Consider the following 24,790-nt stretch of genomic DNA (forward strand, 5'->3'; position numbering starts at 1 on the left):
CGTTATAGCCTCTAGATAGAGGCTGACCTAACCAATAGCATCGTCACGGAAATGTGACCCACTCGTTGGGCGATTAATACGCGCCGTCATGGTTTCGTACGATACCGGAGAAGCTCCGGTAAACTAGACGTTTCACTTCGTGCATGACTGATTTATTTCATGGTCGTGCAGGCCACGATAATAGGAAGGAAACCGAAGGAACCGAAATCAAGCGAAAAAGATAGACGAAAGTATTCGACGAATAGAAAAACAAGCGAGGAAAATCTCTCGAAGTTACAGGGTCAGAGCGATGACAATTTCCTCGCACACTGGTGATATTGAAGCGAGTATTTGGGAACAGAGATTCTCATATTCAAAAAATGGGACAAATATAGGAGAGGGTGAATAACAAAGTTCGTAGTTTTTAGAATTCGTGAGGATTTTCCAATAAATTCTTAAGGCTCTGTGACTATATAAAGCAATGCTTGGAAATGTGTGGATTTCGCTGTTAACTTTCTATTAAAATTAATTCCAGTTAAACAAAAGAAATAGAAAGAATTACTAATTTGTAAAAAATATGTAAGAAGATGGTTCCACACACGTACTATTGTTTCTTTAAATATTTCCAAAATGAAGTGCAATCAAACTTTACAGGAAGAAGAAAAAAGAGAACGAGATAAAAAATATAAACTGCGATACACCACAGAATGGCGGAAACCGAACATCTTCACGGGGACCAGTACGTATTCGTCTCCGGAACGGAGCGGAGCTCGTAACCTTATCGGGATCATCCGAAACGACCTATTGTCAGTACGTGGTTAACCATGACTATCTAAATTAGAATCAGTGTTGACGACACACCGGCTTCTCTCGTTCCTTGCCATTCAACGACAGCGCTGCGACCTCTCGGCGGATTGCGTGCAGAAGCCTCCAATCTTTTTCGAGCGAAGCTTTATGCTATCGGTTTAACACTAAATACGCGTACAGTATACTCGCCTCATAATATATGCTAAAATAGTGTGAAATCGATCAGAAGTCAAAGTAATCGTATTTTAGTTGCTTAAGCAAAGAGATGGATAAGAATATAGGTGAGGATATAATATACAAAATCGATATATTACATGCAATATGTATCGATAAATTAATAAACTGTAAGTTTCTAAAATTGCTGATTAACTGTATTTAAAAATTCTCATAGTCTTTCAATAAAATTTGTCATAGGTCTTCATTCTCTTTCTTTACACCAAACCCTAAGACAAAATGCGACGTACGACCTAAATATGCTTACAGGCCTAAGACATCAGTCAGTGGCGTCACTCGGTAGTTTAATTTACCATCTCGCTATATCTTGGTATGTCCTATACTTACACATGCGAAATGCTACGGTTCAGTTACAAATTCTACGAGTGAATTCGCGAAATCTATAAATTACGAAGGCCCGGGAGGTATCGAAAGGTATCGATAGAGGGCAACGAAGAAAAACGGGACCGGAGATCACCATAGCAACCCGATAAAAAAGTCAGATAGTCGAAGCTCGGGGTAAGAAAGCGCAAGGTGATAGCTTTTATGTCGACTGAATGCGAGGATAGATTCGGTTACGGTAAAAAGAGACGCGAAAGTGAAAGAGATATGAGAGAATGGAGGTGGCGAAAAACATGGGAAAAGAGAACGAGGGAAAGTGGAGGCGAATTGTTTCACGAACGAACGCTCGACCGTTCTCCGTGTTATTTATAATATCATCGTCTGTATACGTGAGCCAACCAGCGATTACAACTAATTTTAATGGTATCGATTCGTTTTAACCTGCTCCGTTAAACGCAACAATGCAACCGGTATCATGGCGGACTTTAATAATAGAAGCAGTCGTGCATTATTGTTCATTTTGCAATGTTCACTTATTAACGAGTTTTTTTAAATTACGTGGCCCGAAAAATTCGATTCAACTCGAACGGCGATTTGAGCAGCGTATTTGTTGAAATTAACGAGCTGCTGCGAATCCAATTCGCCACGATGAATCACCGAAGGATTAATCGTGAATTAATTAAAGATAGAGAGTCGACGAATCACCGATACTTGATACACGAAACTCATCCTGTTTGTTTTCTTCCATCTAGATTAATCACGGACATAATTACTGGAACCGTGAATATGAAACGATAATCCGTTCATGAAAATATAAAAATCATATAAGTATTTATAAACCACGCAATTAGTCATTGTCATTTATAGGGCGTAGAAAAATATCTTGTACTACTGCTTTAATACTTTTATTATAATATATTTTAATATATTTTTATTTTATAAGAACTCTATAAAAATAATAAATATCTATATAAAATATGAATTTGTATAAACGCATGCAGTCTAGTTAAGAATAGAACAAGTCGTTTCACCGATTTTGGCAACTAAATTTTATATTGTACTAAAAAAATGTAATGGTAAAACTGCACTTCATTAAGTGTTATTTTATTTACGACTATTTTTCGATCCAGATCGCATTCCGGAGTTCCGAACGAGAGACCTACCAAAAATTCCCCGCGATCTGAATAATGTGGCCGAGAAAATGCACGCAAGCGCTGACTTCAATAATAAGCGTCTCGGTCGAATGCAGTTTTAGAACGTGCGAGAACGCCGCATCCGCAGCTCGGAGTCACACCTCACTGCCGACGCAAAGTGGACTAACCCCTTAATTGGAAACATTGAATGTATTCGAGCGTAGAAAACGCGAACAGGAGAAACAGTGGAAACGAGGAAAACAGATATCGAAAGAGAAATAGGAAAAGAATGAAAGAACGATTCACGGTGAGTTTAGACGAGGATGAAAAAGTGTACGATTGGTACCACTCGATACCATAACTAAACCAGTCCGATATGACCCAGGAAATCCTCTCGATTCGCATCTATATCCATATTCCTACTCAATGCTCCGATACACACGACCTATCGTTTTGCGTGCTTCTAACACCTTTTCCTTTTCTAATACGAATCCATTGTTCTTCTTCTTTTATCTCCAATTTGCAACGACGAATACCATACTAAAACACTGAATCCTGACTAATTTCAGGTGTGGGTGTTTTAAGGAACGTTCTATGAAATATCGTGAAGAAACTGAGACGACAATGTGGCTAGCATTAAAATTAATGGACCTTGCTGTTGTTTAAATAACAAAGTCCCACAGAAATTGTTCATGTACGATACTACAAAAATGGAAAATATTCTGTGTGAAATTGCGTTATCTGAGTTTAATCCGTTTATTGTTTATTTGTATGGCGACACACGAAGTATTCAAATATCGCTATTCAGTAGTGATTATTATTCCTTTTTCAAAACGGAAAACCCGGAACATGTTTCTAAAGCAAGTGGCGCGAAAATAACAGATCAAAGCGCGCGCGGAACCCGAAGCGGAGGATCACCGACACGTCCAGGAGAAAGTCTATTTTAGCGCGAACTCTCTTGAAATTTCGCCTCGAACACCTTTGCGACTGCAATCATTTCCTCTTTAACTTCAGCGCTCATAAAATCACATCCGATATACGGCTTGCCTCATTGCAATCCGCACGGTTCAAAAACGGCTGATAACGAATATTATTGCGAGCAACACGTAAAATAGATATTTACATGTTTGCATCGATGTTATTCTCGTCCCGTTCCCCCGCCCCAGTCCGTAGTTAACCAATTTTCCAGTTTTTATCTTTTAACTGACTTTCTTCGTAGCCTTCATTTCTCAGTCAAGCATTACTACCGAACCCAGTAACGTAAATACAGGACGAAAAGTAACGAGACACAGCTGACGCGAAGTTCCAAGGACAAACAAAAAGGAAAGCCTCGCGAAAATCGTGGAGTCGGATTGGATTGAAAATAAAATGATCGACCGAGGAGATTGCCGACTTATGGGATCAATATGACAAAATGCCGAAATAAATGACTTTGATTCTTGGCACGAAGGATACGATTGCCGATATTTGGAGATGATTCTATCGAAGTGGATCTTCTGATTTTATATTTTACAACTATCATGTAACAAGTAATGATTTTATAGAAGAAATATATGTAACTACACTCAATCCAAGTATATTAGTAATAAATTGAAGATTTTTAATTATTTATTAACAAATATTCATTTGCTTCGCTTCGTGCGATATATTGAGTATAAAATATTTAATAAGGTTTAAACGAGACAAGTTACAGAATATTAATCAGAGGCTAATTCTTTTTGATATGTTGGTTTTTTTAAAAATATAATTATCAGACGGATTTGTAGTAATACAAATGTAGCAATTTTGAAATATCTAACCATCTTATTCATATAAATATCTACTCCAACTTAACCTACATTGTTCTGCCACGTTCAAAGCACGGACTTGATCGGAAGCCACACTGCTGAATCTATTAACATTCCAGATGAAACGCATCTTGCTTCCTCTTCTCTTCATTCTTTTTTCTTTCGTTTCATTGCAGAGTTACAAAAGCATTACGTTTCTCAAGACTTACAAGTAATTAAAGAGGTAACGCTCTAATTAATCTAAGGAATGAATTTCATTGAGATTTACATAATTGAGAAATGAGAAAAGCGAATGAAGAGACTTACGATTAATAGCATGGTAAAGTAAACATGAAGTGAGCTACGGTATGCGATATACTTTCCATTGAAATCGAAACAACCTACGAGCATTTATCGCTCGAGTAGAAGCAATCATTGTCGATAATGACATGGGTCAAGCTCATGACATGGCCTAGATAGACGAGACTGAGTGGAAAATCAACTGAACAGTACTCGTGCTCCCTAACCAGGAAATCATGAGATGGTTTTACGAGTGAAATCTATCCTATAATCAATACCGTTGGTTACTAGAGTAACCAGTTATATTCGAACTGTTCATAAATGAGAAAACTAATCCCATATTTCCTTCCTCGTTACTGACACATTAACATATGCTTCTGCAATTAACTTCGCTTGAGTAGAGTTCCAGATACCTTAGTATACGGTTAAGCATCTAACTGGTACGTAAATTCTCAGAAGTCTTATATTTTTAAATCACAGATATGATCGTAATCGGGTGTCAGAGTTTGTGATCATTTAAATCGCAATTCTACCATTTTTCTTCTTCGCGTCTTAATTTATGATCTCTTACGAGAAATATATGATATTTAAAAAAAATAGAAATGACCCATAAATCTGCCGAAATCCTTTATCCACAAAAGAATTATTACTAAAATATAATGGTCTCCTCGTACAACTTTCGTAAATGAAGTTTTCCAACTTATCAAAGTCATTGCCCACCCTGTACATTAAGGTTCTGAAATTATTCTCACTCTGAATTAGAACTATGTATAAGAAAAACTGCACAAAGGCACTAGGAGGTCTCCTACAATAAAAGAAGAGAGAACACTATATGAATACTGAGAAAAGGATTTTTGCAATAAGAAGATAATAGTAGGAATACCAGCAATTGTACCAGCAAGCAATATCATAAAAAGAAAGGAGAAAACGAGCGGAATACAAGAAGAAGTGAAGTTACCTTAAGTGAAAATTTCAAGTTATGTTCTCGAACAGAAACAATTCTCGTATTCTTAAGATATTCTATGATTCGAAAATGTGTGAATGCCTCTTTTAGATGTAACAATGTTGAACTACAAATATATTGATATCCAAATATAACACGATATGCGTATGTTTAAGAAAATATTTTATCTATTATCTATGCTCAGGGTCGGTTTATCTTCAACAAGGGATGAAAAATAAGGGAAGCACGAGGCTACTAGTATACACATGACAACCGATAATCCCGTCAGCCAGCACTTAGGCTTACGAGATTCTTACTTATACATCCATTACGTATCAGTACAACGCGTGTCTTGTTCGAATCTTACAGCCCAACAGAATTAGATGATCCCGGATAAGAACGTTCATCGGCTGTACGTACTGCCACTGCTACTGCATATGTACTGTCTGAGCTGGTTATTTTCATTACTGAGGATATAAAATATTTGAAAATCCATGGAAAATATGAATGGTTTGTATAGATTCCCTTCGCAGAATTTTTTTATGAAAGCTTCAGAGATTAGAAAATTTCTAATTTTGAATGAGAAAAAAGCGCGATATATGTACCTTAACGATTATTCGATGATTCTAAGGAAAGAAGATGAATTATTAGTGTACAGTTTCTCAAACGAAGATAAGGGAAGCTATGAATCGCTACTGTAGATTTTGAGAGTAACACGTGATAATCGAAGAAAGAAACTTAGTTTCCTTATCTCAATAAAAAACGAATATAGAAACTAGAGATGAAAATAATGTAAACTGTAAGTCCTTTCTTTTATCGAAAATAGTAGCGAGATAATTCTGACAAAATAATCTGAATATTAAAAAGCGACTAATATTTAAAAATTCACGATCGAAGCTAAACCGTTTTGATTATTGATTCACTTTGGAAATTCACTGGCGAGCTAAGCGAGAATAATTTTTTATGCGTGGAAATACATACTGCACACGTTCGGAATAATAGCACGAGACAACGAACAGTTAACTGCTATTTGAACACCACTACGGGAAATGCAATAAAATGAAAATTAATGGCGTCATAATTCAGGCCATTTAAATAGCAAAACTGTCTTACGTCAGGAACAATTAACTCAAACCTAACCGATGTCGGATATATTCGCTACATGATAGAAGATTAAAGATATGCTTTTGAATGATAGAGAGCGAGCGTTGACATTTGTTCAATAGCATAGAAAGGAAACGTTACAACCATCGAAGGAAATGAAAGATATCCTTGTTAGTGTTCGTAAATTGTGGAAACCAGATGATGTAAAATAGAAATGCTTATCGTATTTACTTTGTATGTGCGGATGGAATGTCTGACGTTTCGACTACTTAACAAACTAACGTATCTTACATCGTTTGGAATATATCGTAGAAATGGGATCGATTTTAACAAAACACTTATACATGTACAAAACATATCGTATGGAATTTTTAAAGGCACTACTTAAAGTCTTGGATACATAGCAGTATAATATATACACATTTCATTTATATATTATATGTATTATTTTTTCCCTCGTGTATAATTCGTGCATTATTAAGAATACGCTCGCGTGCCGATACTGTTAGTTGGCAACCACTGATTTGTGGTATGCAAAGTGTTCGATGTAAAATGAAGTTTAGTGTAGAAAGAAAGCAACTTGAGCATGAAGAGAAAAAGTTACAAGAAATCAATTAGCGAGTTAAACTTATGAAACACTAGTATCGTAATTTTTGTCAGAAAGTAATACTATTAATTATGTACAAGTAGATAAGCGAATGACTTAAAAAAAAGGCGTTAGCTAAATGTTTAACTTTAAGATCCTTCTTATCTCGTGACCATATATTTAAAACACGGTACACAAGAAACCTTTGATATCACGTACGAAAGAACGTATTCTTTGTTTCTAGAAAAACAGCTCGCGGCAAAAGTGCTACGACTAAATCTCGTTGTTTCGGACGATAGATCATATGTGTAATCCTGACATGCTAAGATTAAACGACACTGTACCAGCTGACAAAACAAGAGTTTTATCTCTTCATCCAAACCACTCCCAAATCGATACATTTCACAAGTCACGCTATGGAATAACGTTATACGAATTACATCTATCACCACAGCTATGCATACATACATATCTCCCTTTCAAATTGGCTCTTTCATCACGACATTTCGCGTAGCGGAAAGAAGAAAAGAGGAAACATGGACTAACAAAACGTGACGTTGAAAACGTAAACTGAAACGATGTCACAAGAGTCATTGACCTCCCTTTATGTTAACAAATACGCTGCGCTAACAAGCTAGCTGTCGCGGAGAGGCCCGCAAGCAGTCACCTATGTCGCTGGAAATAAATTAGACGCCCCTTTCGACCTAGTTGCGTAATTAAGGCCCCCTTTAGCAGCTTTCAAACGAACGAGGAAGAGCCAAAGAGGGACAAGGACAACCAGCCATCAGTCAGCTGACCGATCGACTCCCTCTTCTTCCTGTTCTTCTGTCCTCGTCCGCCTCAGATCGCCCGTCTCACGATGGCCTCGTGTTGTACCCTTCCCAGTCCAACAGCGTACCATTTAGCCCTTTTCATTCACCAACCCGTCGTACCAAAAGAAACGCGATCGCATCTTCCTCGTTCGTTCAACCTTTAGGGTTATCGCTCTCTCTTTTTCTGACATTCTTTCAAACAATTTAGCAACGTAACCGAATTAAAGAATCGTCTCAATCGATCAAAAATTCAACGCCGGAAAGAAGTCGTATTTCGAATGTAGCATTCATGGTATGTTGTTTCGATGTCGTGATTCGGCAATGCAATTCCAAGGCAATTCCCCGTTTCCAATCGCGATACCACCATTGCATCCGGATTAATAGCGATAGACATGCGCAGAGATGAAGGAAAAACGTACGCACCGTGGAATATTAGTTCGCGAGCTAGACGACACGACGGTATGCGCGAGCTGCTTTATATGTATCTTTAATCGCGGATTTCGACGACCTCGACGATCCAAAATTGAAGCGACCGCGGAGTCTCCATTACTTCCGTTGTAATATGTACTCGGCGAAATTAAATTGGCCCCGTGACAACCGACACAACGTATTTTATGGGTTTCTCTGTTGTATTTTGAATCGCGTTTTGATATCGCGTACACCGTCCAGGGAGAATCACGGAATTAGAATCGAATCTCGTGACGGCTGGTGTGAAACATGACGCCCTCCGCCACTTCTTATCCCTGTCATCACCGCCTCATGGCACTGTAACCCAGCTTCTGTGCGCACACGCTGCGTCATTAGCGGCCCGTTAATACGCAACTTAACGCTTACCCAATTCAACCCAGACCTACCTAACGGCCTATTTATAGTGTACTCCGCGGTGTACCACGCTACTAATTGGCGTTAGTTTAAGAGTGGGTGCATGAACAACGATCGACCATCCTGTACCAACCAACCAGCTTACTTTCTCGTCTCGTTCTTCGAGTTAACTATCGTTCGTAGCACGATTCCGCTTTCTTTCTTCCCAGTTCAAACATTATATGAAAAGAGAAAGAACTAGATCATCCATGATGAAATGGCACTTACACCGTGACAAAACACGAGATCACGTATAATATACGCGGATAAAAAGAAGAGTGGATTTGACCTTACAACTCGTATTCTCATTTTGTTTATCGTGTACAACGATAACCAGCGAGCAACATCTCTCATGCAAAATCATGAGAACTCTCTACGAAACGTTTCCGTAAACAATGCACGAACGCGCGCCAAAAATAGAACTGCAACGAGCGAAAAAGCTGCATGAAAATCCCCGCGATACGAAATCGCTCGTTAACGCTGCAACATCCCCAAAAGACGTTGACAAATTTTCATCGTTTCTCTAGCCACGCATCTCCTTTTCCCTTCCGTCGCCAGCTGTACACCCGTTTGCCCATTAAAACGGCCGGCTGCAATTACGTTTAAAAATAGCGAGAGAGTCGAGGAGAGTCTGTTGCGCTCGATTGCATCAGACACCGTGACGACCAAGACGACTACGACGACAACGAAGCCGAGAAAACGTCACAAAAGTTTTTGCTATGCTTCGTTTGGAATCGGAGTGTTTCTCTTTAAATCGCAGCTGATAATGTTCTCGTTCTCGTTTCGGAGCTCGTTTCCGTCTCGACTGAACAATTATCAAACGAGACAGTTGCAGTTTATTATTTCGAATATTTGAAGCACCAACGTGATACATGAAAAAATTGCAAGAAAAAGCGATAAATATATTTTAATCCGAAGAGAGTTATCAGTGATAATCGTGTCTATATATGTACATTGTCAGTCATAAATCATCAGACGCTTTGTATATTTGGGAGAAATGCACATCGTAGTTACATGAACAAAGTTGGCAATTATTAATCACGCGTGTTATTAAGAAAACTAAATTATATTATAGTTAGAAGATCGTATTATGAACCTAGTTTAATAAACATTATGTTTAAAGTTAACAAAAATCCGATGACCTATGAACAGGATTCTATAAGAATTGAAATGACCGTACTTGGATTAGGAAAGATAAATAATTATAAACCAACTCCTAAATCTCACCTAGTACATTTAACATAATTACATATAATACCTATAATAATATGCAACAGTGATGTAAGTAATAATTTTCTATCATCGAACGAGACGACTGTTCGAATTACTGAGTCTAATCCGTGGCTGTAGTCATTCTACTTAAGGCAATTCACGAGACGAAAAGAACTGTAATCAAAATGGCTGTTAAAAGCCAGTAAGCGAAAAAACGTTTTACCTACGTAAATATCGTTGTATCGAAAAATATTGTTTGATAAAGTTCGATTAAAAACGAAATATTCCGGAATAAGGCGATTTACATCGCTTCCGTCGCAATCCGTTGCTTGCACACGAAACAATAAATTATTACGTACGTTGGAAATTGTAAAAACAGTACGTGGTAGCTGGGACTACGACAGAAAGCAATTTGAATTGGACGCTTTCATCTCGGTGCACTCGTTTTTCGTCAGCACAACACGGTATTGCCGCTAACCGACGCGACGTGATGCAGAAAGCGATGAAAGTTAGGTGCAAACTGATGCATGTTTGTAAGCTTGAACCGTTGTCCCACAATGTTTTGACAATACCTGGAACCGACCCAAAGTGCCAAGTAACCATTTGAATGACTTGAAATTTCGCCGGACAATCAAGACCACGTGCGTACAAGAAACACAACCTACTTGACAAATCCCATTGTACATTGCTACAATATACAACGTACAATGTACGTTTCGTACGTTTAAGTACGTTAAAACATATTTGTCATTGTAAAAATATTAATAACTAATGTTATTATGAAACATAGTATAATAGGTATTTGTGACAGTTCATCAAAATACCGGAAAGGAGATGATTCTAGTTAATATATTTAATATTATTTAAAATATTACAATTCGTTTTCCAAGATAGCCATAACTACCAATCGTAATAACGAAATGAATAAAATCATCGATGTCAAGAGAGATAACGGACTTGCTGGACACTTGTATATCCAGTGGATCGAGGCGCTTCAACACAAACCGGGGTAATTTTCATCGGAGCGGGTTCGACGCTCGAAATCGTGTCAAGCTGAAGGGCCATTGGTGTCGAACACCATCGCGCTCGATATCTCCACAAACTATTTTTACGTAACCACGAACGTAACCAAGAAAAACTTTATTGAACATATAGCCACACGTATATACGGGAGCATACGCTTTTACGTCCACGAAACATCAATTAAAAGATCTTGTGGAAAGTATATATACGTGAAACGGCGTAGGATTTCCTGGAATCACGGGGAACACAATGGATTGAGGTAACACAGCTCGTAGTGTTTGCGAATTACGATAAATAAAAGGGTAAACGTAAAACATGGCACAAAAAATATCACAACAAAAAATACATCTTGGGTATCCTTCTACGATCGAGCACGTGCTCGCGTTAAACTGCGACGCGTACACGTATGCAACTGCAAGCGATAAAATCATAAAAGGCGAGATTATGGCTCGGGCCACGATAACTCTGGATACGACGCAAACAACCAGCCACTGAAAAATGTAATTGCTCGAAAGCGTGACTACCGTAGATCTGAGACCTTAAATGGCGCACTGAAGACAATCGTACTGGGATGCAGATGGCGACCAGATCCTGGAAAGCGATATTTTGAGGAAATATTGCGGAGAAATAGTATACGGTAAGATAAAACACGCAAGAAGCAGAATCTTCGTTGAAGAGCCAGAAAACAGATGTTTGACAAAATAACTCTGAGTCTGGTTCTTTGTCAGTCAGTTAAACGTTGCAGCAAAACAAGGAAAATTGTTATTAGTTAAAAAAACAGCAAAGACCGCTGCTATCTTTCTTAGTTCTGGCTATATAGCTTCCGTTACGCATAATATGTCGTTAATTTGCCATCGCACGGCACAGTCGTAAACGCATAATCGCTGATGAGTATTATTAACGTAAAGTCGCGTAAAGTGAAACAAACGAAGCCAAGTGAGTAATGCGTATTAAAGAAAATGCCATAAACCGACGATTTTATTTCCTAGGTGTCATGATTTCGAAGTTTAAAACCTTCTTATAACTCTTGATATTTACAGAATTCTAACTAGAAGACATACATCAATGTCGATCATTGATTGGGAAAAGTCTCGCTAATTATCCACACTCTTCATTCATCAAGCCCCGTACAATTTCTCCGACAAATTACACGTTACGCCTTGTTTCACTGGCAGATTCGTCGATGCCGATGATTAATACGTAATCACTCTTTGTATAGAGAACCGCATTTTGAAATCACATTATGTATAATATGTACATTGATATACGTAGTGCGAATAACCGATTGAATTGGCAAACACCGGCGCGCAGTTAGGAACGTCTGTCGTCACAATAGGCTGAAACCCTCTGCGGGAATCAAACATAAACGAACGTGCGGTCCCGACGATTGGATTTTGAACGGAACACCGCTCTCGATCTCTTGCATGCGAGACGATGATATGACTTGACGAAGGAAGGTCTTTCGAGAGATACAAGGACTAGAAATCAATCACTATGCTAGATTCAAGTTTCAGATTCGACGTTGAGACGTGCAAAAGAGTGAAATCGGGCAGGTTCGTAAGAAAAGAGTTTATAAAATAAAATGGTAAATGAAGTAAATTACATTGAAAATATTATTTCTAATTTTGTTCATATTAGGATTCGAATTGATAGTTGTTATAACTCTTATAAATATTAATATTCACGAAATAAATACAAACTTGATGAAATAATTCAACGATTTCACTAAAAAATACACTATGCATCTATATATTTATGTATAGCCTCTTTTTATAGAAAGTTTCCCAATTCATTTTTACAAAAATTACTGTGCTCATTCGAGTCCCGAGTTCAAAACAGAAGAAATCTGATGAAAGAAGAGAAACTATTTTTCCACGAAGTCAGTCGATGAAACGAAATCATGAACATTTTTCGCAGAAGGTAAACTGTAATTCTAAGTTTATAGAAAGGAAGAAAAGAATCGTTAGAGCTAACGAAAGGATTTCATTGGTAGGCGGGAGTTTGCGTAACACACCGCCAACTCGGTAACGGAACCAGCGCTTCCGTATTACGTTCCAACATGCGGGATTATGCGGCTCGTAATGCGACACTGTCTCGTGAGCCTCGCGAAACTTCGTACGCCACGATGATCGGTGAAACGAACCCGAGCTCCATAGACTCGCGAGAACTGTGAGTCGCACGCTCGTCGCGCTTGGAACGGTCGCGCCGCGACGCACAGCGAAATCTTCCGTGCACAACCGGCTCCACATGGACACGCTAAAGAAGAACAACAGAGTTTTTCTTCCATACCCTCTGTTTTTTCTTTTTTCTGCGACAACCAGCTAGCCCGTCTCGCCAACGGCAAACGCTTTTTCAATGGGACAAATGTATAAGAAAAGGAAAGAGAGAGAGAGAGAGAGAGAGAGAGAGAGAGAGAGAGAGAGAGAGAAGTACTGGCTGCGATAGCTAATGGAATTTATCTCGGGCTATCTTGAATTTTGATGTTCGATAAATGGAAGGTTTCTCAGAAGTAGATGGTTGAAGTTTGCAAACGTGTTCCATGTGTTTAATTGAGGATTAAATATTTTATTTCGTGAGCATAGATATTAGAAATTTCCGAAGAACGCGTGTGTAAGATTTTTAAATAATAAATGAAATGAGAACACGAAAATTCATGAGAAGTCTTACGAGAAAGATATGGACTGCACTAGGATATACGTATCATTCGTTTTACTATCCATCTTTATTTTTATTTCCATTCTATTTTTATCTTTATTCTATTTTCATCTTTATTTTTATCCTATGATGCTACCACAAATTTTACAAATTCCTATACATGTTTCAAATTCTGTCGCATTTTTTCTCAACGATAATGCGAGGTATTTATAACCCTGCACTTGTCGGACATCTCAGAAAGGAAGCATTTCCGAACTCATATTTATGTAATATCTTTTTATCCTAAAGCGGAATCAAATACTAGTCCTCAAACTCGTCTGTTTATACTTGAAATTCTCTGTACGGTTATAATATTTGATCAAAGTCACACAGTTTTATTCCTCGATAAAATAAATCTATATCAACCTGAAACGTTTCTATTAACCAACGTGAATGAACCTATAAAAATATCGCTGGAAAGAGGGCAAAGAACTTATTGACCCGACCCAATCATTTTCCGCGAATACAATTATTGCTATTACACACATACTGTTTCAGGAGTAACTCGTTTCATGCTCGCGAACCGCGATAAACCGTAGAAGCAACATACTGCGACGCTCGTAGGCGCTTTCCCACGGTTACAGCGCGGTGCACATCGCATCTTTGTACCTATGAACTTTTGCGGAACACAGTACAGCGACGCAAAGCACGGTTTACGACGGTGCGCCGTGAAACGGCCGGACGACTGCTCCGCTTTTTCTACCTCAGACACGCTTTCTCATAGCGTCACTGATGAAAGGAAGGCTAAACCGGTGGAAATGGAGCGCGAACGTGGCATCGATCGATCATTGTTCCTCGATAATTCGCCGGCAAATTCGTCCTCATCCAACATCCGAAGCGCTTCCACGAATTTATTTTCAACCTTGCGCGTAAATTTAATCTACGAGCCGATGACCCTAATGGGAAAAGATACACGTGGCGAGGAACTATGCAACGAACGGTTAACTTTTCTTGGACGTCATCCTCTATTTTCCTTTTCGTGTTTTTTTCTTTCATTTTTCGTCGCGCAGAATGGACTTGCAGGAAGACAGTCTGACTAAGCAAACTACGAAATAACGAGGAAAGGACAAAGTGAGATGGTGATACGCTACTTACGTAACTGCGGCAAATAACGCTAATGAGCCTACTCCAACTTCGTTCCTTTTATTCTTTTTCCAGGAGAATCGCTAACGCGAAGTTACGAAAACTATCTCAGCGGTGCGTAATTAAAGAAGAACGAAATCGACTCGTTTGCCAAAATATTAGCCCGGCGAACGAATAACCGCGACATAACCGGGAACTATACTTGCCGACCAGATTATACAACGACTGAGAATTTGCTTCGGCGCGGCGGTTTGAACATAATCATGGTACGTTAATGATCGGAAGAATCAGCAAACGTAAAAGTCACGTAACTCTATCGTGTATCAGTTAATGAAACGGTAGCTGCGGCTAATAATCTACCGCCACGGAGGAGGTATTAAGAGTATGCCTTCGAATTAATTTCATCGTTTTTGAAACGTTTATCGGACAGTCTTCGTTTTCTTCCACGCGGTAGTAATTGAATAATACACTCAATTACTTTAATCGCGCAGCTACCGGTGTAGCGAGTTTTCACTTTCTATACATGAATAAGATACATATTAATACTTCTTTTTAAAATTTAGCACACGCGCGTACAACCAGCAGTTTCTAACAATAATCACGAACCAAAAGTTTTATTTTCAAGTTTATTTACAATCACTTTTCAATTTCGTATAAGCTTAATAGTTTGATTAACCAACAATAGGATACAATAGAATATCTATATGATTCTATGCACGATATTGAAACAAGTATTTTACAAAATGTGGAACAATGGAATAGATTCAAACTCGAAACTCGCAAGTATATCAGAAAATACCTATCACATGCTCAAGCTGATAAGATATCGCGGAAACGCCATTGTAAATACGTAACGTACGCATTCCCGATATAAAAATTTCGCGGAAGTAGTTTGCGGTTTCTAAGTAGCCGCGATCGTTTCACAATACAATTGCTCGCGGCCGCGTGGCATGATTATATTAATTCGCGCAAGAACGGTTTTGTTCCTTCGCCTGATGCACGCCTTTCCTACGAAGCAACGTTTCCTTCTCAAGATTAGTCGCGGCACGCCGCAAAATTAGCGCTGATTTTAGATCGAAACAGGTAAACTTCCTAGGTTTCCTATGAATCCTTCGCGAAAAATGATAAAAGGCACGGAAATAGAAGAAGCAAAGAGAAATAAAAAAGGGGCGGATTTTTTCAACTGTAATTGAAAAGTTAATCAAATGTCACATATTTAACATGTATTTTCCGCGAATTCTGTACGGTAATGGACGAACATTCTTTTGTGTAATTGAATAATTCAGCAAAGAGAAAGAGAAAGATCCTTTAATTGGAGTTGACCAGGAGAAAAACCGTGTAGAGCGTCCTAACGTTGCATTACTAATTATGTCACGAACCTATCTGACCGTAGTCAGAAATAATTGCGTCAAAGAATTGAATTCCTAGTCTTATTATGGCATAGCATATTGCGTCTCGTACCTCTATCAGCGATTATCTCTTTGAAATTATTTCACGAAATTGAAGGTTCATTCGCCCCAAAAAGCAAAAAAGAAAGAAAACGATCTCTATTGCAAATGGAAAACTTATGGCGTAAAAATTCTTCTATTCTCTCGACAAAAAATTTACGTTCCTATTCTATGAAAAACAATTTTATTTCTAAAAAAAGAGATGCTCATCGTCTCATTTATCTACATTCTTGTCATCTATATAAAACGTCTACTTTATCAGCCATTTAACTTACGACTCAGAAAAACTTTCAATGCTAGAAGATCGAACGTGATTTCTCCGATGGTTCGAATGTTCGTATGGTTACAAGTTACAACACACGAGAGCGTGTCGCGTTTTTCACGAATCCGTCGTTGCCGTGGCAATTTCTCAAAATCGCGCGTCACGCACGGCTCGTGTTATCAATTATTCTCGTGAATCTTATCGCGGTCCATTCGAGAACATTTTACATAGGGCCATTTTTTTCGTCGACAGTCGAAAGGCGCGCGTGACGACTCATGGCCATTTGGTCGCGGCACGATTATCGTTCAGCGTTCCAGCCTCTCGTTGAGGCAATTCTTTTTCTCGCTCTACCCTTCCCTCTCCTTCTCTCCTACGCCCAACTGGCACGAGTCTCTTAACGAAGATAAAAGGACTGCTAACTCGAACCTCGAACACTCAAACACGCGAGCAAGCGGCCAAGCGAGCCCCGTCAAAAGGAACGCCTCGAATTTGCACGTGTTCCTCGTCATTACCTCATCGACCATGCACGCTCCCTTCGTTCCTATAGAGCAGCTTCTTCTCATACAAAAGGACCACTTATTCATTCGTCCTGAATATTTTATCCTAATTTTTCAAATCTACTTTTCTTTTTCCTTTTAATCTTTCCATAACGGGTAAGTTTTAGACAATGTAATTGTTTGCAAAAGTTTGGGTTACTGTACGATATAACTTTGAGATTATACGATCTGCATGAATAACTGTTCTCTGCTCTTTATAGGAACAATTGTCATAGCCTTTATCATGAACTTGCATCGATGATTGGCCATTCAAATAATTGCGAGTAGTCTATATGCTACATTAATTACGATTTTTAAACGATTACCGAGTTGCCTTTATATCAATTATTTTCCTAGTTTATATAGTGGCACCAGAATGACAATGTTATGCAAGATGTTTTTATAGTTGCTTCAGAATAATTAATTATGTGAAAATGTCGAATTACGTCTAATTATTCAATTCTCAAATTAACTACAACTTAATTATTTATAACTCTTTACTCCAATAATGATAGTAGTTTCACATTAAAGGTACTAAAAGAGCTATTTTACTAATTTTAACTTTACTCCAAATTATATTGATATAAGTCACGGAGTCTATCGTAGCATCTAACCATCACGTAGCGTCACACCATCTTTTTTATTGCCTAATACAATACTGATATAACATATCCCTGTTTCACTCAGAATATATATCTCTAGGATCGATATGAGAAACGTATTTGTATCTTACTTGTTCCTTTCTTTTAACATAAGCGTTCGAAACACAACGTATGCTATGTAAACAATACTTGAATAATAGATTACTCTCTAAACTTATCGCCAAACTAACCTCTCAACACACACGTTCGAATATACACGTTCGAAATATACAATATACAATATACAACATACGAATGACAGGTATTTCCTCTATACAGTATCGCTCTAAAGATCAATAAAAAAAACCTTATTCGAAAAAACCTTATTTCCGCTCATCCTGGATCACTCCGAAGCATCAAACACAACACAAAATAAATTAAAACCATTCACTACCGTACAAAAGGGAACGTATGGGCGACGACGTTTAAAACAATAGGGCGCGCAAGTAAACTGTCGAAACGTATCGATGCGCGCGCACATTCGAACGATATGAATAGGTAGAACACGCGATCTCGAGGATCAAAAATCGATATTTTGTTTTCAAACAAAAATATTGACTACATACCTGGACTGGTCTGCCAAGATAGACCACCGATGAACATTTTCCTAGAAAAAGAAAGATGATTCCGTCAGCATCGGCATCAGGTTGCATCTTCTGCAGATGACGAAGGGAGACAGGGGAAACTGCCGACAGAGGGTAACTTCCGGTATCGTGACCCCCTGCGCAGTCTCCGTTTGTCGACGGCAGGTGTCACCACACATCAACCAACAACTGAACAACTCGCGGATTATTTTCTTTCTCATTGTATTAATCATAACCTCATTGAAACACGTTGTTCAATTTACAAAACGTCGCATTCGTTTAAAACAGAAGCCAAGCGATTCACGCGCGAAACACAACAAACACGTGTTCCCCTCGTACCTGGGCGCCTTCTTTGTTGCATATCGATATATATATCAATCCTACAAGCTTCGATATTGTAACAGAGTTCATCGAACTTGCCGGCGTCACAGCGTGTTTATTCGAATCTATATTTGACTTTGGTTACTGAGAACTATACAAAAAAACTTTTGTCCCTTGTTTATGATAGTCCCAAATAGTTCAGAGAAATAAAATATTCCCTTCCCTTGCCCAAACAATGAATCAAATTCGGACTTATGTTACACAAAATCGTAATTATTAATCGATTTATAAGAAACGTTATCGTTGGTGATATTGCAAAAACATTTGTACACCAATCCGAATTGAGCGGGTTCGCAAGAATATAGCAAATGCATGATCGTAATGTAAATACATTTTAGATACGGATAATTTAAATATACCGCGTTTAAGTTAGAGCAATAGCTCTTTGAAAACGCATAGGAGGATTTCTCTTCCCCGTTATTAAGCATATAACATATGAAACAAAAGCCATTTTATGGCACGATAAGATTTCTAATCCGGGTACGAATATTAAGAAATAAATACTACTCCGAGAATTTTGAAACCGGATACGACCACTTTTATTACTCATTCGATAATTACTCTAATCACCGTCATGTACTTCCGTAGATCGATACGCATTGTTACATGTCACAACGTCAGCAATTATCTCGATTACCACCAGCCATCAAAACACTTCCGTTGAAACGATCTTGCTATTTTTACGATACATCGAATATTCTACGAATAAATAACAACATCTCATTAGGAGCTTACGTCGTGCGCGAATATCTTTGTAGTAAATATGTTCTTATCAATAAACGCATCAATTACGGATAGCAATCGCGACACGAATATAAATCTTTATACAAAATAAACCTGTCTATCGTGTGTTAGCGTCAAAGCCTATACCGTTTTTCTACTAATCCACTAACGAATGGATAAGAAAATGCATGTAATATTTTGCCTCCTATACTTCCGCGTTTGTTTCTTCTTTTTTTTTTTTTTTTTTATTCTGCGTTTCAAAAGAAGGCCATAGTACGAGCAACATAATGCATTGGCATTACTGGAAGGCAAAGATTATCGCGGTGAGCAGTATATCCACGAAGATAACATTCTCGCGTTGTGGACGTAATCACGTGGTGGCGCATTTGAACATCGATTTTCCGTGGCACGATATAACCTATTCCCCTCGCCCACGCATTCCTCCCTCCTTGTCGTCTCCCTCCCTCCCCGCATAACCCCCTTCAGTTCTCTCTTTAGGTCTTCGTGATACGAAGAACTGGAGTAGGCTACCGCACTATACCCCGTTGATAGGTTCAGGAGAATTAATAGGACAAACCATTGACCATATGTCGTCGGAATCGATCGCGGAAGATACACCGAGCGATGTTAGCAACCCGTCTAACTTTCCACTGGAATTGCTAAACTTTGTCACCCCCGTGAAACCATTTCAACGTACCGCGTGCTCGTTTCTCGACGTGCGGTACGTATACACACGCGACACGCGATTATGTCCATAAAAAACGAAATGTTTCGAGGAATTTGAAAATGTAACTGATAGACGAGTCGGTCTTTCTTTCTGTATTTATTCACGAGTCACGTGGTGAACGCGAAACACTGTGGCCTCAAAGCCGGAAAACTTTCAGCACCACGTGACACACGTTCCCTTTTAGTCCTTCAAAATACACTGGTTTGTTGCGTTTATCTCAACTCTTCTTTTCAAACGATTCACCCGTCATATTGCTACGTATTTATATTTGAGGGGAAATCATCTGTCACTGTTCTTCGATATCGAGCAGGTTTTTTTCGGAAAACAATGGTTGGCGGCAAATTCAAAGGTGTTAAATCATTTCTCTTTCCCTCCCTGTCTCGCCCCTTCCTTTACGACCCCTGCTGCTTCTCCTTCCCATTCATCTAATCTTTCCCCTTCGTTCCCCTCCTTTCCTTTCATCGAGTTTGAGGGGATGTTGAACACGCTGAAAGAAGGCGCCACCGGTCCGAGGAGAGCGCCGTGGCACGCATATTCACGCGCCCGGCAAACATAAACACTATACGTTTCACGAATCCGACTGCGCGTTATCGTATAACCACGACGTCGAGACGTAACCCGCGAAAACGACAACTACGACGGCAATAACGACACAATGTCGAGGACGAATTACGGATGATAATATCGAAACGAATCGAAGCGTGTAACGAGCAACACGAGAACGAGCCGTATCACGACGAACGATCCGTATCGAAACCGTATAAGAAGCATCAACATAACAAACACTCGCGCGGAGCAGGGCAACAGAAACACAAGGTAACGAGAACAACACGACGCGCGCTAAATCGTTCGGGCAACGCGCGGTATCAAAACACACTTTTGAGCGTTATTACTGGTCGCTCTTTCGTTCCGTTTTCACGCACGCTCGATCTCGTTGGTGGTGGATGTAGTGGAGGTCTGTTTTGGGATCAGGATATCCTGGTTTCTCCTACCCTGGATCGTTCGGCACCTCGGCTGGCGAGCCGCTCGCAACGATTTCCTGGTTCTGGGGCTCCATAGCGACGCGCGGCGCACGGCTTGTCGTTATGACAACGCTCTCGCGTGTCCGGGGTTGCAGTGGCTATGGTAACACTAGTACCAGTGGCAATGGCAGCCGGTCTCGCCGATAGCCGCCTCTCGCTCGCTTCTCGTTCTTCCGACTTTGACACACCACGTCGTCAGCTGAACGATGCGCCGTGTGTATTTGCCTTGTCGATGGCAAAACACCGACTCGACTCGATCCTTCGCGTGTCAACGCTTCCGACGTCACGGCACGACACGCACTTTCACGCGACTTCTATTACTCTCTCGTTGATCCTCGTTCCTCGATTGTTACGTCTACTCGCGTCTCTTTAATCTTCGCGCTCGCTCCTTCGCCTCTATGTTGTTCACCTGTCTCTCTCTGTTTTCCTGGTAGACCGAGTGCGCGGTGCTCCGTCGTTTTCGGAGGCTGCGCGACGGTTTAACGTTGCTTTATCGCGATAAATTATCGACGGTAGGACGGTGGAACGTGGAACGAAATGTACGCGCGGTACGTTTCACGGATCACACTTTGTTTTGCTGTTGTATTTCTTCTTTTTTTTTTTTTATTGTTTCGTCCTTTCCTTCTTTCGATTGTGAACAATGAGTCGACGGAGTGTTGTATATCCGCGTTGGTCGTGTCGAGCCGGATCACGACGACGGCGACGACCACGACAACGAGGATGACGACGGCGGCAGCGGTAGCGGAGACAACGACAGCGACAACGATAACGACGACGTGGACGTAGACAAGGAAGATGACGATGACGACGACGGCGAAGACTGCGTCGAAAACGACGACGATAACGACGGCAACGAGGAGTACAGATCACGACGACGAAAAAACGGGCTGTCGACCTCTCGTTTCTCGGTTTTTCTCACAGTCGGCTTCTCGCTATTTCGCGTTCTTCTTCCCGTTTTTTTCTTCTTTCACTTTCTCTCCCTTTCTCTCGCGCTCTCTCTCTCTCTCTCTCTCTCTCCTCTTTCTCTCCACACTCTCCCCTACTACTGACTACTAAAAACTAAGGAGAAGGTGAGAGGTTACGTGGCTGCGCGGTACGGCGACTACTGATGACGGGCGGCGGCCGGTACTCGGACGTGCGACGCGCTCTGCGAGAGGTTCGACGTGACACTGCGCTCTCGGGGCGCGGGGCGGGGGGAGGGGGTGCTGCGGGGAAGAGGGGAGGACTAAACGGCGGAGAAGAGCGGCGGTGGCGGCGGTGGTGGCGACGGCGGTGGTATCGGCGGCAGTAGCGGGGCATACACCGCTTCTCTCTCTTCCTTTCCGCTTCGCGTACCCCTCTCTTTTCTTCCAACTCTATGTCTATCCTGTTTTAACCCGTTCCTTTGCTCTCTGTTCTTATCCGTCGATTGGGGGTGGGGGAGAATCTTGCGCTTGCGCCGTCCCTACCCGCCGGGCCAACCAAACCGGGAAGGGGAAGATCGCGACCGCGTACCCGCCTCCGATCGCGGCCTGTTCGCCTGCTCGCCTGTTCGCTTACTCGCTCGCTTCTTGCCTCGCGAAAAAGTCCGACCACCCGCTCGCCTGCACTACTTGCCCGATTTCTCTTACTTGCCTCTTGTCTCTTTCAAAACGCGTGAGAGAATCTCTTCGCCGATGGACCAGACCCGACTCAACTCGCATCGCGATTACCATCACGCGAGTTACGTGAAGAGTGCCAAGCAGCAGCGTGCGGCGCCTTGTCAGCTGAGCGAGCGAGAGAGCACGAGCGTGCCAATAACGTGGAAACGTTCGTCGCTCCAGCAACTCGACTTTTCACCAACGACCAATGCACGCGTCAGCGATTTTCATGGACGTAATTCTCGTGTATTACAGCTCGCGCGTCGTTCCCAGTTAAACGCTTGACCTTTTATCCTATTACGCTCTTTTCGGTCATGGTATTTGGAGAGCATCGTTCAAGTGGCGAGTCCTTGGTGGATTTTTCTACCTGGAACACGTACCTGCACCACGATAGCGTACGATATATTTTTGTTCAGGCCAATTGAGACGTTGGAATGGTTTGCAGGGGTTATACTGTTTACGCTCACCACGAGGATATCCGAGTGGTTCGTTACATCCAGTTATCGTATTTTCGCGCTACAGTTTGCTCTGATTGCTCGAACAGTCACCAGTCGCCACTCTGCTTCACCTCCTTTGATCTCTTGCTGCTCTATGCTACGTTAATTTATGCTTGTCGCTGATATTTCAAGCAATTTTGACAGATATATATATATATATATATATATATATATATATATATATATATATATTACATTTTCATTTCGTATATATATATGACGAATTGAATATTTTCTTTCATTGAATATTTTACTATATGTATTGTATATATATATATGTACATATAATATATAGTATATATTGTACATATATATGTATATTAAGCACAAAACTCGCAGAAATTCGAAAGAAAATATTCAATTCGTTGATTTATGAACATCGTAGAAAGTATAATAAACGAGTTCTTTCTGACCTAAATTCTCTTTTGTTTTTACCGAACTGTTTTAATATTAAAAGCGCTGCAACGAGAGTGCCGTAAAGCATAAGGAGAATACTAAAAATTGAATAAACGATCGTACTTGTGTCTCAAAGTTTTTCCAAGTTGTAATTATATGCACATTTTAAAAGAAACGAAATCGAAGTTCAGGACACACGAAGATATGAAAGGTTGTTCAGAAGTTGCAGCAGCTTAAAATCTATCGTATATCAGCACGGAGGTTAAGAGTGGAATTCCATCAACACCACTTTATATGCATCTCAAAGTGGATGATACTTAAACCATGACATAATACCGCGGTATCGCTATGCGATGAAATTTGTTTTTCATGTTTTTTCTTCTTGTCTTTGCATATAAGTCATGCCATACCTTGAAACCATTTGCTGTAAATAAATCGTGCATGTGACTTTGTGAACAATGGGATGCGAATCGCGGTATAGTTCCCTTCTGCTTTTATTTTTCGAGCAAAGTATCCATAGCTTACAGCCAAACCTTATTAAACCTCGTGTTAGAAAGTAATTCGCTTCATACACATATGCTATGGGTTGAACTTCGATCTTTTGATTTTGCTCATACTCGAGAATGTAACGAATTCGTATTCAATCATAAATTTATAATTAAGTATGTATAACACGTTTAACTGTCAGAATGTGAAATGATGTATCGACTGTTTAATTTGATTTTGTAACATTTTCGCACATTTGTGCGAACTAAAGTTCAGAAAATAGGATTAAAAGTTGAATCAACATGGATATTAAATGCCGTTTTATTAAAAGAAAAAATCAATAACCAGTGACGCTTTGCTATCAGCCCACTTCGAAGTAGTATCCATGTTTTATAGAAAAAGGAGAAAGTTCCTATAACCTTTCGATTACAAGCACGCGAGATCACAGCTTTAGAGTTGGTATCATTTCTTTAACCTAGTCAAGGTAATGTCCTTTCGTGCAATTATAAAATCAACTGAGATAATCGTGTTACTGCTAAAACTAGTCATTATCGACCAATTTTTAAATGCACTAAATTGATATACATACATTTTTCGTGTCGCTAATTGA

The 24,790-nt window shown here is 39.9% G+C and overlaps 2 protein-coding genes across 2 annotated transcripts in view; one reads left to right on the top strand and one right to left on the bottom strand.

Moving 5' to 3' along the window:
- The window catches only part of LOC126918485 (RNA-binding protein Musashi homolog Rbp6), a 771,768-nt gene extending 749,398 nt beyond the window's left edge, over nt 1-22,370 (bottom strand). Inside the window, exons 1-2 of the mRNA XM_050726419.1 lie at nt 21,153-22,370; nt 18,312-18,352 (exon numbers count right to left, since the gene is read on the bottom strand). Of these exons, the coding sequence (XP_050582376.1) occupies nt 18,312-18,352; nt 21,153-21,217 (106 nt within the window). The 5' untranslated portion in view covers nt 21,218-22,370. The remainder of the gene's footprint in view (nt 1-18,311; nt 18,353-21,152) is intronic.
- Nucleotides 1-24,790, top strand: part of LOC126918495 (40S ribosomal protein S27) — a 374,817-nt gene that overhangs the window by 8,931 nt on the left and 341,096 nt on the right. The gene's annotated exons all lie outside the window — the stretch shown is intronic.

Source organism: Bombus affinis, chromosome 7, assembly GCF_024516045.1.
Source record: "Bombus affinis isolate iyBomAffi1 chromosome 7, iyBomAffi1.2, whole genome shotgun sequence".
Taxonomy (NCBI): Eukaryota; Metazoa; Arthropoda; class Insecta; order Hymenoptera; family Apidae; genus Bombus; species Bombus affinis.